This window comes from Hyaena hyaena, unplaced genomic scaffold, assembly GCF_003009895.1.
Source record: "Hyaena hyaena isolate Hyena2069 unplaced genomic scaffold, ASM300989v1 scaffold_236, whole genome shotgun sequence".
NCBI classification, from domain to species: domain Eukaryota; kingdom Metazoa; phylum Chordata; class Mammalia; order Carnivora; family Hyaenidae; genus Hyaena; species Hyaena hyaena.
The window spans coordinates 2,044,443-2,060,326 of NW_024080868.1; the positions used below are offsets into that span (position 1 = coordinate 2,044,443).

Below are 15,884 nucleotides of genomic sequence, written 5' to 3' on the forward strand. Positions count from 1 at the left end.
CATGTACGTGTAGACCATCTCTATACTCTGCTATTCAAAACAACCTATTTATTATTATAGTAAATATTTTATTTTCATTTGTTCCTTGTCTGTCTCCCCCAGAGAATATAAGCTTCATATATTGGGAGTTTCTATGATTGTTGCTTCCCTTTGTTCTTAGCAGAATGAGTAGCAATCAGCCAGGCCAAGTCGGAGAACAAGAGAACTTTACACAGAGGAAGGAGTTCTAAATAACAGCAAGGCACAAGAGAGAGCATGACTTATTTAGGAGACTATCTAGTTCAGTTAGGCAGAGACAGAAAGAGGCTGGAATTTATCTTTAAGGCTATACGAAACCATGATTAAGGCATGAGAGTTTCATGATAAGATTTGCCTTTGAAAAATTTCTTGTCACAAGAAATGTGTAGAATAGATTGGTGGAAGTCAACAGGACCAGTTAGGAGGCTTCTGTGGAAATCCAAGTTGCAACTAATGAGTGCATGGGGGTGAATGGGAGAAATTCTAAGGATGTAGAGTAATTGGGGCACCTGGGTGGCTCAGTCGGTTAGGTGTCCAACTTTGGCTCAGGCCATGATCTCACAATTCGTGGGTTCGAGCCCCATGTCAGGCTCTGTGCTGACAGCTAGCTCGGAGCCTGGAGGCTGCTTCAGATTCTGTGTCTCCCTCTTTCTCTTATCCTCCCCTGCTCACGCTGTCTCTTTCTCTCTCAGAAACAAATAAAACATTAAAAAAAAAAAAAGGATGTAGAGTGATTATGTATTGGATGTGGAGGCCAGAAAGAGGGAGAAGTTCAAGACAACACTCAGGTTTCTGGAGCCTTATTTACATACCTCTCTTAGATTCTTATCATTCTGTATTTTTAATGGTTGTTTGTATGTAAAGTTACTTTGTAAGCTCCTTGATAGGAATGGTTGGTTGACACCCATCTTTACGTCACAATGCCTAACATTGGGTTTGGGCCATGGGAAGAATCAATAAATGTTAAAGTAAACAATCTAAGTATAGGATCAAGAAAGCTTTTAACTATTTCCCTCTTAAGTAGTGCTAGATATTTTATTTGCAACCTCCCCCTACCACACAGAAAGCTTTGAGGTAGATGAATGAAATAAATGAAAGTTGAAAATATTTGCACAGGTAAGGGACACCTGGGGGTTTCAGTTGGTTAAGCGTCTGATCCTTGATTTCAGCTCAGGTCACGATCTCACAGTTCTTGGGATCGAGCCCTACATTGGACTCTGCGCTGACAGCATGGAGCCTGTTTGGGAGTCTCCTCCTCTCTCTCCCTTTCCCTTGTTGATCTCTCTCTCTCCGTCTCAATAAATAGACTTAAAAAAGTAGCACTGTCAAAGTGCTCCACTCCAATCAGTGCAGCCTCAGGACACACTGAGTAAACCGCTAAGAGAGAGAGCTCTTACCTTCATATTTCTCTGACATCTTGTTTGCGGTGCATCGATGTTCCACTTTTTTTTTCTTAAAACCAAGGATGCGTTTCTTGGTTTCAATCCGGACACAGTTTCGGATTTCTTCCTCTGTTAAACCTAGGAAATGGAGTACAAACAAAACATTGTGAGAAGGCACCACTGAGGATTCTTCTCCAATTTCTATAAGCTCGAAAAACTCACAGCCTTCACCTCCAGATTCAGTCCTTTATAGGCCCTGGGAGGTCCTGAACGGAGATCAGGATTTGTGAGCCCCTGCTGTCTCTGGCCCTAAGAAGCACATATAACGTGGGTGTGGCCCATCCCATGGGGTCATGTCGGCCTTTCCCTGGTGCCTACACACAATGAGCCTTGAAGGCTGCCTGTCCCAGTGGCCACAGCCACTGTATAGTCCTGCAGGACAAAGATGAGCACATGTTGTGTGTGGTGCCCCAGTCAGGCCTTCTTTCTGGGCCACAGCTGTTTCTGTGAGGCCTGAGTCCACCTCACTTTTTTGCCCCAGTATCGCTTAAGATGGAAATCTTTTTTGTCACCTCTCCTTTCCCGAACACTCATTCTCATGCTTGTCTCCCCGAGTCGGCTGCTCACGCCACGTGTACCTCCAAAACCCTTTTGTTTGTCTTCAGAGACTTTGACTTCCTGACCTATGGATTCTTCTCAGTGTCCTCACTGACTACTCTGTCTCTCGTCATCATCATTCCAGCCTGTACTCAATGTTTCTTCTGTTGTCCCTGAGGGAGGTGGATGCTGTCTCATTCCCAGCCCCCGGGGAGTGGGGGTCGATACCTTCCTAGCTTCTCAGTGCCGCCATAGGATGACTGTGCAGATTTCAAAGTCTTGGCAAAACCTGATGCTTGGGGGCTCAGGCTGGTCAGTTCTCATGCCTTTAGTCCTCTTTGTTCTTGTCTTTTACCAAACTTGCAAGCATCATTTGTTGAAGATTTGGCATCTGAGTCCCTCTTTCCCACCACAGTCCTTGCCTGTGTTCTCAATGGCTTCAAAGTCTATGCTGTGTCAGGGATTAAGTGGGACACAGTGCAAGGGAACAGGTCTGGCTATTTGTAGACTGAACTGGTGCTGCCCATCTGGGCTAATGTGAAGAGAATCAGTGTTTCCTCTTTCTTAAGAGCCTCCTAAGCCTCCTGACCTGCTACCTGAAGTACCACAATTAGAATCCAGATTTTGGGTTTTGTTTTTAGTGTAATTTATTTCAACTGAAGTATAGCTGACACATGAATTCAGTTTTTTTGATATTTAGTTAAAAATTGCCTCGCAGAATATGAACACACAAGAGATACAACTGTTAGGATCAGCTCTTAAGCACCTTAAAGCAAGGTAGTTCATCAAATACTGATGGTCAAGGTTGTAGATTATAATCGGCAGAGGAATGTTTTTAGAGCTTGAGGCACAGTTCAGGTGTGATGCTGAAATTGAATCCTAAAGGCACAGATGACTGAGAAATGAGGTCAAATAGAAAGCGTCGGGGTCTGCTGACTTCATAGTTTTTTTCAATAGTTTGACACATTTGAAGAGATGCATTGTAAATTGGCAGAGAAAAATTCTTAGTCGGAAGTCCTGATGTTGACCTTGCATCTTTAACTCTAACAAAAACAAACAAACAAACAAACAAACAAGTCTGTTTTTCTCTTTTGGTCAGGCTGAGTCCTTTTCTCCCGGTAGTATTGTTCTAACAGGTAGATCAGTCAGATGCTTAGGCCAAGTGAGGAATTTAAGGCATCTAGGCTGCGTAGCTCCTATCCTTTTTGAATTTTTTCATTACGTTTTTATTGTTTATAAATGACACTTGAATTTTATGTGTCCAATTCATTAACTATAACATAATTAACTATCAACTTAGTTAATTTCATTTTCTGAGGGCTAACGGACAATCTTTGAAGATTTGAATGGTGAATCCTTCTTATGAGCCATGGCATTTGTTGGTCATGCAGTGATTAGAATATGAAGGCTTTATCAGTGAATTTCTGTATAAGCTTTGCTTCCTCGCTATGACCTGTAGCTTGGTGCCTGACCTCTATCCAATTGCTGGATGCTGTAGCACTTGACCTCTCAAACCCAAGTGTCCCTCTGAGGTAGCATAGGGACAAGTATTTCTGAAATGTCTTCAGCTCTTCTGGGCAAAGGTCAACAGTGTTAGTCGAAAATGTCATACGGGTACATGGTGGAGCCAGTAATTGTTCTCCTCTCAGTTCAGAGTAGGAAATGACTTCTCAACAAAAGGAGTTTAAAATTACCATCTTGCATACTATGATATTTTAGTTGTTTAATGCTTTTACTGCGTTTCTGAAATATTTTTCATCTAGCACACTGGAGCAATGTCAACTCTTCTTCAAGGTTTTAAATTGACTATGGGACATAAACAATAGAGGAATGAATGAAGGATGCAAATAAAAAGCAATTTAATTTTGTTTACTCTTCTTCAGGGAGAGAAGGTACTATGAAATATTCAGGTCACGTTTTTGAAATTAATGACGAGAGATGCAACTCTTACTGAATAAAGGAAATAAAAACTAAGCCTATCTTCTTGTTTCATGTTATGGCTAAGTAAAGGGAGAAGAAATGGAAAAAGAGAGGAGGAGGCCAGAATATATATTCATTTAGAGAGCAGGCAAAAACAGGTAAGCATACCCACCAGGGGATTCCATTTATTTGTTTCTGTCTGGGCGTGCTTCATCTTAGTCACAATTAAAACTACCAGTATTATTTTGTGACTCAGAGAAATATATATATTATATATATATACTTATTGAATATAAGAATATATTACATATAAGAATATAGAAATATGTTTAATTGAATATATATACCTTAGAAATACTATGTATGTCATATATATGTCATATATATGTGTACACATATATATATATATATAGTTTGTATATGAGTACATAGGTATATATGGTCATATATTTCCAGTTTCCTATTACAACTCAAACTCCCTTTCTTTCCCTTATTATGGGTACCTGTTTGTTAGTCTCTACCTCTGTTTATAGAGAAAGTCATGGAAGGTGAGAATGTCTCAGTAGGCAAGTCTAGCTCATCACTTCATTTTGGTCAGAGGTCTTCAACTATTAAAATGTTGAGTGGCTGATTAAAGATTCACATAGTTCTTTAACTGACCTGATCTCTAAGCCTTAGAGATCAGGCCCTGCTTTGAATGCATGATAAGTATAGCTGATCAAATGAGAAATTATTCTCTGGGCTATAACAGCAAGCGACCAGAATAATTTCATCCCAGGGGTAAGATGAAACCAACCAAAGGCCAGAGATTTTCCCCAACTACTTTTGCTCAGCATTAATGTTGCTGGTGTTCTCGTGGGAGAAGATATCAAATTCATCATACAAACATCACTCCTGTGGAAAAGATAACTGAAATGAAACATACGGTCAGGCAATGTGAAAAGCCCATCCCAGCATAAATCTTCTGGATTTCAGTAACTCTGTCAGGCAATAATTTTTTTAGATCCTCTTACTGAAAGTCCTTCTCAAAGACTTTTATCCCCTCTTCTCTCTTAGGAAGCAGGTCATGAGGGATATCTGGTCACTTAAAGTTTGGAATAACTCAGGGCAGCCACATTAAACATTAGCATTTGCCATCATGAGATGTAAGAACAAAAGGGTTGACTCTGTTGACCCCAGAGTTGGCCTGATGTCTTTTTAAATAAATTCCTGATTTCTTCTGTATAAAAGTTACATGATCAAGAGTTCTTATTTATATGGGGTACTTGGTCAGTTTCCTAACCATGTTCCCAAGAGACACATGATAGAATCATCACAAGGGCCCTGTTGTCATTTCCCAAAGGAGTCTGAAAACGAATTTACCAATGGTGTTTAAGTTATAATAATTAATAGTGTCAAATTAAGGTAATACTTAAGAAACCAAGATTTATCTATAAACCAAGGTTTGTATTGTTATTTTACATATAACCAGAAAAATATCCCCGATTATATCCCCAAATAAAAATGTGCCAACTTTCTTCAAAATAAGTGCTTCTCATCTGGTTTCAAGTTTATCACCAGCAGGTGCATATCTAGCCCAGATTAATTTAGTCCCTTGTCAAGTTCTTAATTGTCCTTTTATCTTAATGCCCTTGGCTTTTACTTAGAAGATTATTAAAAGAAAAAGACTGTTAGCAAATTTGCTATAATTATTGTTCTATAAAATTTTTATCTCCTATAAAAACGCTTTAAGTAAATTATCTTTTGGAGTTTAGTTCCAGGACAGATCTCATTTTTCTTGAGATAATAGCACGTATCTCTCTTTTAAGTTACCACTACTATGTAGCTTATGTTGTTCCCAGATGTCAGGAAACTCAGAGAGATTAAGTATATTTTTTCCTTCTTTTTTTGGTCCTAATTTTATATTTTTATTTACTTGAGTGTGTACCTTTTGGTTGTTCTTCCCATCACTTAGGGAATACAGTGGAGCCTAAAAGTTAATAAAGAGGAATTCATAAAGTAAGAGAAAAATGAATTGCATGCAATCGAATCAGGTTTAAAAAAAAAAGAAGAAGGACTGAGAAGGCCTACCTGAGTTCCTGAGTTCCTCGACACTGAACTGGTAGAGGAGGTCATATATGCCGCCCAGGGAGCCAGAGGTGAAATAGTGAGTCCCGAAGTCATCAAATATCCGACTGTACAAAGCAAAGTTGTATTCTAGAGGCAGGTGGTTAAGTGCTTTCAAAAAGACATCAGAAAGCTGCAGATCTTTTGTTTTCATTGTGAAGTTTGAGACTTTTATCACTTTATGGATCCTAGTAAAACTAGAATCCTAAATGGAAGGGGAGAAAAGAGAAAACAAAGAAAAAAAGAAAGAAAATAGGATGATTAAAGGTAATAAAAGCTTGAAGTGTCAAGCATTTATCACTAGCTGTCTTCCAACCATAGCATGACAACTTTAACTCTCTGGTGGGATATCACATACAGAATCATAATTTTCATTTTATTTTCCATGACTTTTCCCTGCAATGTCCAACGTGCTGAACAGATAAGATGATCTCAGTCATGTAAACTGTGATGGAGGTGCAGGTTTGGTAGGCGTCTCTACCAAAAAGAGATCAATCAATTATCAGAAGAGTAAATCTTTCGCTCTTGATTGTCAATTGTGTCTGTGTCCCTAGTGAGTTTTTATTTAGGAAGATTTGCTGATGCAACACATTGAAAAAGGATTGCATACATTTTTACTTGGAAGTTAAGCAACTGAGATCCAAGTCACAGCTTTGTCACTAACTGGCATTTGCATTTTCTAGGCCCCAGTTGTCTGTGAAATGTTACCTGGTGCACAGATGAAAGCTATCCACCAGGTGACATACCATACCTCTTTCAACTCTCAGATGCTGTGATTCAAAACTACTCAGGGTTAAAATTAAACAAAATTATTTATATTCTCTCTCTTCTATCCATAAACAGAAGTATTTGTTTGAGGGTTTTTAAAATTCATTTCTTTTTATGTTGGGTTAATTTATGATTTGGTGGTTGGTATTATATCCAAATCTCATCCATTAAATTGCTGTTCTACATATCCACTGAGTTTTATGAGTGTATCCAGGTATGCCCTTCCTTAAAAAAATTATATACTTTATCTATCTCTCAATTTTAGCAAATTGTAGTGTTTCAGTAATAGGAGCATATTTCAGCAAAAGAACTTTATCGTAGCTGTAAATGATTAAATTGCTGTTTTCCTGTGTGCTATAATTATGGCATAAAATGGCTGCTAACACAAAAGAAAAGAAATAATAACTCTTGAAGAAGAGTCACCATTCACTCCGCTCCCTCTCTCTTTTCCTTTCTTTCTCTCCTACCCCTTTTCACCCCTTGCCCTCCCTTTTTGCCTTTGAACACAATTGCTCAGCTACCTCAGATGCTGTGGACACATGGGCAAGGTAGACAAAGTTCATCCTTTTGAGGGGCTTACATTTTCAGTGTCTATTGATTCTATTTTTAAGTTTAATACTTGAATTTTGTCACAGAACCATGGCTTTTGAAAGTTGGAGGGACATTATGCTTTTAGCAAGAAGCGCACTGACTTCCAGAGTATCTGTAATGCCTGGGCATTGAAATGGGTGGTTCAAAATTTCCAGCTTGCTCTACAAACTAAATTATAAACATACAAGTGAAACTTTGGTAACTCAACTCAGCACAAGCCAAGCACTTATCAAGTGCATGATAGCTAAAACGGCAGCTATTTGAGGCTGAAAATTACATGACAGTAGGTTATTAACTATGTATGATTGGGACAGCTGGCTCCGCCATTAAGTGTCCCAACTCTTGCTTTTGGCTCAGGTCATGATCTCACAGATCGTGGGTTTGAGCCCTGTGTTGGGCTCTGTGCTGACAACATGGAGCCTGCTTGGGGTTCTCTCTCTCTCCCTCTCTCTCTCTCCCCCACCTTGACCTCTGCCTCTCTTTCTTTCCTTCTCAAAATAAATAAATAAACTTTAAAAATTATTTTCAAAATAAAAAAAAACATGTATGATCTGTATCAACATTCTGTGAGATCTTGCTTTATTTTTGCCATCTTTTTGTGGGTTCAACTTCATAAAGTAGTTCAGAAAAGCACTGAATCTTACTGAGCCAAGTGGTATTTTGACTTTCAAACAGATTATCTTCCAAACAAATGTTTAGTTAGATCTGTGATTGATGAAGCAAATAAATAAAGCATTAAGATCCACTGGAGGTCGTAGATTGATTTTCAAGTTTGTGGTAACTGTTTTCACTATTTGAAGACTAAGAGAGGTTGCAGTGCATTTTCTACTTAACCCGAGATTTCCTTATTCAGTTGAGATCCAATCAAAGATACTGGGTTGAACCCAATGAAGTTGACCATTTTGGTAAGTCAAAAATGGGTGAATATTAGTAGTTTCAAAAGTTCCAGCTGATACTGTGAATAGCCTAAAATGTTTCCAATTTGGGGCAGATTCTTAGAGGATCAAATAACATCTGTTCATCCACAGATAAGGGTTTTACAAGTTTTCTCTAGTATGGCTGAAACATTTATAAACCAATTCTGTGAAGCAAATCTTAATGTTGAGATAGATGTATATATCTCTGTCTCTTTCAACATCTTCATTTCCCTGCTCATTTTGGACTATATTTTTAAGCAGTTGTTTCCAATCCTGGGTATGATATTAGAGTGAGATGGGGGATTTAAAGAACCAACTTCACATACCCAACCCCAGATATTCTGAATCGGTAAATTACGAGGACCATGGGATGTATGTTTTTACTTCCTAATAGTTCTGATACTAACTTGCCTTAAGAATATGATTTGCATCAGTTGGCCATAACAAAGAATGAAATCTTGCCATTTACAACCACACGGATGCAACCAAAGAGTATTATGTTAAGTGAAGTCAGTCAGATAAAGACAAATACCAGATGATTTCACTCATATGTGGAATTTAAGAAATGAAATAAATGAACAAAGGGGGAAAAGAGAGACAAATTAAAAAAAAAAAAAAACCCAGACATTTAATTCTAGAGGACAAAGTGATGGTACCAGAGGGGAGGTGAATGGGGGGATGGGTTAGATAGGGATGGGGATTAAGGAGTGCTCTTGTCTGATGAGCACTGGGTGTTGTATGGAATTGTTCAATCTTTATTTCATACACCTGAAACTAATATAACACTGTGTTAAAATAAAAACTTAAAAGAAAACATAATATAATTTGGTAAGTTTGAGGGACACTATGCTACCTATAGCCCATTCAAAAGTGAACTAACAATATGTGTTATGAAAAGAATCTCTTTTATTCCCTCTTTTTTTCTTTTATGTGTTCATATCACCAGAGCTCTACTCTTCAGTTTGTTGAAATTACGAATAACTGAATGAATGAATAAGCAGAGAGCCTGAAGTGTAATGCAGTGGATAGGAACAGTGGGCAAAAATCAGACAGTGTCAATGCCCAACTCTGGCATTTACTCACTGTGAGATCACAGGAGCTACTTAGCTTCTGGGATTTTAGTGTAGTGCCTGACACATGGTAGATATCTGACAAATATTTGTTAAGAATAAATATATGGACTTCAATGTACTCATCTGTAAAATGTTCTTAAAAATATCTACTCTGATTGCCTCTTAGGTTTCTTTTCAAGATAAGTAAAATTAGCCTGGGAAAATTATCTGTAAATGATGCTATAATATCTCAGTTTTATGTAAGTATATAAATGGATGAATAAATAAATATACGAGAGGCACTATGATCAGGGCAGGAGGAACCATTGAACGATGCCTTCCAGCTGCTGTTCCCCTTTGGTCCAGTGGTGGTACTTCTTTACCCCCACCCCCCATCTATTTAAATTTGTGTTAGAAATCTTTTTTTTTAATGTTTTATTTATTTCTAGGAGAGAGACAGAGACAGCGTGAGCAGGGGAGGGTCAGAGAGAGAGGGAGTCACAGACTCAGAAACAGGCTCCAGGCTCTCAGCTGGCAGTCAGCACAGAGCCCGACGCGGGGCTCAAACCCGACGCGAGATCATGACCTAAGCGAAAGTCGGACGCCTAACCAACTAAGCCACCCAGGCGCCCCAATTTGTGTTAGAAATCTTATCAATTTGATATCAAAAACTCTCCCTTTCTCATTGCATGATTTTGCTGGACCTAGTGTTAATTTTCAGAAAAGAATAAAAAGATTGGGAACTGTTTTGATTACCTTTTTGTGGGAGGCTTGAACGGCTTGTTTGAAGGCAGAATTATGCGTGGTGCTTTGAGTTTTCTTTGAGGAGTAAAAAATTGGTACATACAAGCCGCCTTGCTGTTGACCCAAAAATGAAGCTTCTTTATTTTCATTTTTTGTAAGAGGAATTAAGTCCTTGTAGAAATCCGTTTCTAAATCATCTTCTTCAGTTTTCACCTGCAGAAAAATCCATATGACATGGGACAAAACTTAGGAAATATTAGAGCTACTTGTTAAGATCTGAGGCAATGATGCTTCATTCCTTTATGCATTCAATAAATATTTGTTGAGGACCCATTTTGCTAGAAATAAAGGAAACCTTAGTTCCTGCCCTCAGGGCGTCAATAGCTTAGTTAGAAAGAAAAACAATCACAGACACTTAATCCAGTGTGGGAAGTGATGTGCTCTAAAAGAGACTGGCTTAAGTAATCATCAAACTCAGGGAGGCCGCACCAGGAAAGTCTTCGCCAAGGAAACAACTCCTAAACTGAGACTTAACAGCGTGATAAGAAACAAAGGCTATTTTCGGTCTGCCTGTGAATTTGAGGCTCTTTGCAACCTAACTGAAGGTATCTTCCAGGAAATCGAGGCCTAGTAAAGGGGAGCACTGATCCTGTCCTCCCCTGCTCCAGTCCCATCCTTACCCACTTAGCCTTATTTAGATGTTGGGCATCAGCACTCTACTGGCTATGTCTGTGGGATGGAGGACCAGTTCTTGATTGGTTCTGCGTGGTGCGTGGTTATAAGCCTTCACTGACTGGGTCTGGAAAGAGGAGAAGAAAATAAAAGCCAGTGGGACTTGACTTGAAGTAGGAGTGGAGGGAGCAGGGTATTTTCCAAATACAAGTTAAATCTCTGTTATGATTGTGCTGGCAAAAAGAGATGATAGATGGATTAAAAAAAAAAAAGAAGTTGCAAAATAAGTTGATTAAAGAGTACTTTATGTTAAAGATGCTTGTCTGGTTTGCAATGGAAAAATCTCTTGTTTTAAAATATTCAGAATTAAAATGCACTGTGAGGCAGACCACATGTCACAGTCAAAAAGCTTGTACAATTAGTGAAGCAAAGACAAAATAACACAGCTGCAAAAGAATCTTGCTCAACAATAAGATAACAGCCAAAAGTTCAATGCTACTTTCAGATACTACAGTGCATACAAGTTAGCATTTTAAGGGCCCACAAAGGAAGCTCTTCAGTTAGCAATGAAGCGATACAATTATATTTAAATACAGCTGTCCACATTTCTTAACCATTTCTCTAAAGAACTCAGACTACAAAATATTTTGTTTTATGAATTAGCTCTTACACGCACCAAAAAGTATCCACTTAAAGGAAAAGATATTAGCCTGTAAGGAAGGGGGCTCAGCTATCCTGGGCAGAAGCTCAGAGAAAATCTGCCCATGTGTAATTCGGTGGAAGAACAGGTTTATGGATGAGCAGGGCTGAAAAATTAGACTGAAGTGGGAAACTGGGGCTGGGTCTCGCATGCCCTGAGAAAGTATTTGAATTGACTTGTAAAGGCAAGATTTTGCATATAATAGGTTCTTTAAAAATACTAATGGAATGAATGAGAAGTTGGTGTGTAGTTGCAAAGATCAGGTTAACTACAGTTAACTAAAGTGGAGGCAAGGAGAGCAGTTGTAAAAACTGTTAGAGGAAGCTGAGTGAGACAAGGTGATGGCCAGGTCCCAGGAGGGGTGCTTGGGTAGAGGGAAAGTAAGGCATTTGAAAGCTATTCAAGAAGTAAGCTCACAGAAGTTGTTGACCAAGCAGATGTGGGTGTGACAGGGGGAGAGAGGGAGAGAGAGAGGCTGGGGATGCTCTTCCACAAAAAGGAACATGGAAAGCCCAGGCAACTTTTGAAAGGAGACAGTTTCCCAGGAAGAGATGTTAACCAGACTCTGGGGAAAAGGTTTTAATCCTCATTTACTTATTATTATTTTTTAAAGATATTTTTAAAAGTTTATTAATTTTTGAGAGAGAGAGAGAGAACAAGTGAAGGAGGGGCAGAGAGGGAGGGAGACAGAGGTTCCAAAGCAGGCTCTGTGCTGATAGCAGAGAGCCCAATATGGGGCTTAAACTCACAAACCATTGAGATCACGACCGGAAGCTGAAGTTGACTGCTTCACCGATTGAGCCACCCAAACACCCCCTCATTTACATATAATTACATACATCGCTGAGCCCATCCATCCTCACTGTGGATCCAGTGGGCTGATGACCTAGGAATCTATGTGTGTTGATACTTTGGTGTTGGAAGAAAGGAGATGAGTTTGTAAGGAGGAGCAGAAGGAGATAAGAGGGGTTGGGGGAATGGAGGAGACCAGTGGCAGCTGCTTTCTTGTGCCCTTTAGGCTTTGGGATGCAGCAAGAGGCCTGTCTAGGGAGGCCAGTGTATTGCTAAGAGTCAAAGTCTAGTGGTAACCATACTCTGCAGTTAGCTGTTGACAGCAAATGCTTAGCACCCAGCCCGTAGCAAAGCAGCGCCACCTAGAAAGAGAGGAGGATTCCTGAGTAAGTGGTGCACCTCTGCCGACGGTGCAAGGATCTTATGGTGACCAAGCTCTGCAGTTGGCAGCTGGGGGACCCCTGGGGGCAGAATTCTTCCTATGGCCTTCTATTCTGACTTCCTATCCAATGCTTTCCCTTCCCTTCCTTTCATGAGCCTCTTTGTGTACCAGCCAGCCTGTTATTTCATTTGTCTTAATGAACTCCAATACTATAGGAGAACGGAAGTCAGATGCCTGCTGAATTTCTCCTCCCCTATTGTTCTCAATAAGATATAACTTCCATTTGCACAGCTGCCTGCTAACAGCATGAACAGAGTAATACAGGGACCAGTGAAAAGTCCTCCACTCTCTTGTGACCTTGAATCTGGTTATTTACAAACTTTTGTTTGAAGAAATATCACCATGACCTTCCCCAGCAGTTGAATATTACCTAAAACTCCACAACATGTAGTTAGAGATCAACTCAGGTAGCTTCTTAAGGTTCAACAAGTTTTAGATCTACATTGACAATGGAATGAGTCTATTTTATTATGAATGAGGACTTAAAAATTTTTTTTTAATCTTTATTTATTTCTGAGAGAGAGACAGCATGAGCAGGGGAGGATCAGAGAGAGAGGGAGACACAGAACCTGAAACAGGATTCAGGCTCTGAGCTGGCTGTCAGCACAGAGCCTGATGCAGGGCTCAAACCCATGAACCGTGAGGTCATGACCTGAGCTGAAGTCAGATGCTTAACCGACTGAGCCACCCAGGTCCCCTCAGGCTGTATTTCCTGATGTAACTAGCCATGCAGACTTGAGTTACCAAGTTATGTGGCTGGATCCAGTGGTCTGCTGGTGAAGGTTTAAAAACCAGCACTCTGGGAAGGAGAAACCCTGTGATTTACTATAGCACTTGCGTGTTGTTATGGTGCATATATTCCTACCATCGCTGATTCCAGCTGCCTGTGCAGTGCTCCTTAACTCAAACTTGGAAAAAGATGCACAGTAGCAAATTATTATACAGCATTTTCATAACATAGATTCAATAGATGTAAGGAACCTCAAGAGCATCGATAGTAAAATGTAACAAAATAATGGAGAATTGATAAATTTTGGGTAATTATCATCTATGTTTTTAATAGTTTTATTTAACTGTAAGATTATATATTAATATTCAGTCATGACTGTGTTTACTGGTTGGTTTCCCAAGTTCCCGACAATTTAACGAGTGGATCTTGTGAACCGGAAGAGCCGGCTCTAGAACGTCATTCGTGAACCTCACAGGTGATAGTTTATGGAAGGTACTCAAACCTGGCATGCACTGCACAGTTGTTAGTGTCTTTTTTGCTGTTATGGTCACGGGCTCATCTAGCTTAAGCAGCACTGTACTAGGAGCCAGGAGTTCTAATTCTGCTGTGCTACTTACTTGTTCCATAACTCTGAGAAAGCTACCTAACTTTGATCTTCTATTAGTAAGATGGATATAAAAAAACTTTTACTTTTCTGGAAAGGTTGTTATGGGAATTGAGTAAGACAGTACAAGCAATTACCTTCAAATCTATAAGTATGAAATGTTTGGATCACAAATTCACCCTCATCTCACGAGCTGAGTTTAACATGTGACTTGTAAAACTGCATGAAATAGGTGCTTACTGAGAATATATCAGTATTGGGTGGGAAGGATTATTGTATTTTAAAAGTAACCGTATGGATTAATTGTTTGGGTTCAATGTAACAGTATTATGTGTAAACATTTGGGTTTTAGCTCTGTTTCCAAAGTCTATTCAGTATGATACATTTTTTAAAGCTTATTTATTTATTTATTTTGAGAGAGACAGACACAACACAAGTAGGGTAGGAGCAGAGAGAGGGGGAAGGAGAGAGGATCTCAAGCAGAGTTCTGTGTGGCCAACACAGAGCTTGACATGGGGCTCAAACTCACAAAACTGTGAGATCGTGACCTGAGCCAAATCCAAGAGTCGGATGCTTAAACAACTGAGCCACCCAAGCATCCCTTAGTACAGTACATCTTAAGAGTAATGCTATTATTGACAGAATTATTATTTCTTTGGAACAATGTCTCTTGTGACTTCTTATTTATCATACCAGCAAGACATTTTCCACCTCCCTTGGTGGTGGTGGGCCCTCCGGAATTAGCATCTTCTGGATCTGTTGGGAGATAGTGGGGACTTTCTTTACCTGGTCAGAGGTCACTGGTTACCCTGTCACTAACATCTACAGGCAGAGATTGGACTTTTCAGGGTCAGTTTCCCAAAAAGCATTTGAATTGGCAGTTAGACCCCAAGGACATTCCCTATGCCCCCTAATATATGTTAGATGGCTTTAAATTGAGCCAAATTGGAAAACTGCTTGTATTTGTTATATGTAAAAGGTTTTCCAAAGGAAGAATTTAATGACTTTTGCTGAAATCACACTATCCATAAAATAGTCTCAGAAATCATTAGAGTCCCTGAATTTCTCTCTAGCATGTCAAATTGTGTGCATGAATGTTACCATTAAAATCACATCTTTCTTTTGCCCTTATTATAAATTAAAAGAAATAGATTATTTATGTGGTACCTGGGTGGTTCAGCTGGTTAAGCATCTGGCTGTTGATTTTGGCTCAGGTCATAATCTCATGGTTTCTGAGATCAAGATCCTGGTTGGGTTCTATGCTGACAGTGTGGAGCCTGCTTGGGATTCCCAATCTCCCTCCTCACCCACTCTCTCATGTGCACGCACTTACTCTCTTTCTCAGTAAATAAACTTAAAAAATGTTTTCCTTTTTTTAAAAGTTCTTTATGTATTTTGAGAGACACATTAGAAAAAGCACAATTAGGGGATGGGGAGAGAGAGAGAGAGAGAGAATCCCAAGCAGGCTCCACGCTGCCAGCACAGAGCCCAGTGTGGGGCTGGAACTCACGAAGCTGAGAGTTTGTGACCAGAGCCGAAAGCAAGAGTCAGACACTTAACCAACTGAGCCACTCAGGCGCTCCTAAACATTTTTTAAAAAGATGTAGACTGTTTAGTTTAACAAGTATAGAGCACTTATGTATAAGGCACTGGGCTAGGTTCTGGGAGTATGTAGTATATCACTCATTACACTTAGGAAAACAGAAAACCAAATCAACTAGTAAAATAGGAAGAAAGGTATGAACTACCCCTGTTACACTTAGCTTCATCTTGATGTTTTAAGGAGACAGGTGCTCTTACATGTCTGAGTGTCGTGGTTACCTGAGAGAAGTAGCTTTGCTAGGAGGAA

At 39.5% G+C, this 15,884-nt stretch overlaps 1 protein-coding gene across 1 annotated transcript in view; it reads right to left on the reverse strand.

Annotated features, from left to right (window-relative positions):
* The window catches only part of C6 (complement C6), a 56,870-nt gene that overhangs the window by 25,794 nt on the left and 15,192 nt on the right, over nucleotides 1-15,884 (reverse strand). Inside the window, exons 6-8 of the mRNA XM_039244262.1 lie at nucleotides 10,108-10,308; nucleotides 5,988-6,228; nucleotides 1,416-1,538 (exon numbers count right to left, since the gene is read on the reverse strand). Coding sequence (XP_039100193.1) covers nucleotides 1,416-1,538; nucleotides 5,988-6,228; nucleotides 10,108-10,308 — 565 coding nt within the window. The remainder of the gene's footprint in view (nucleotides 1-1,415; nucleotides 1,539-5,987; nucleotides 6,229-10,107; nucleotides 10,309-15,884) is intronic.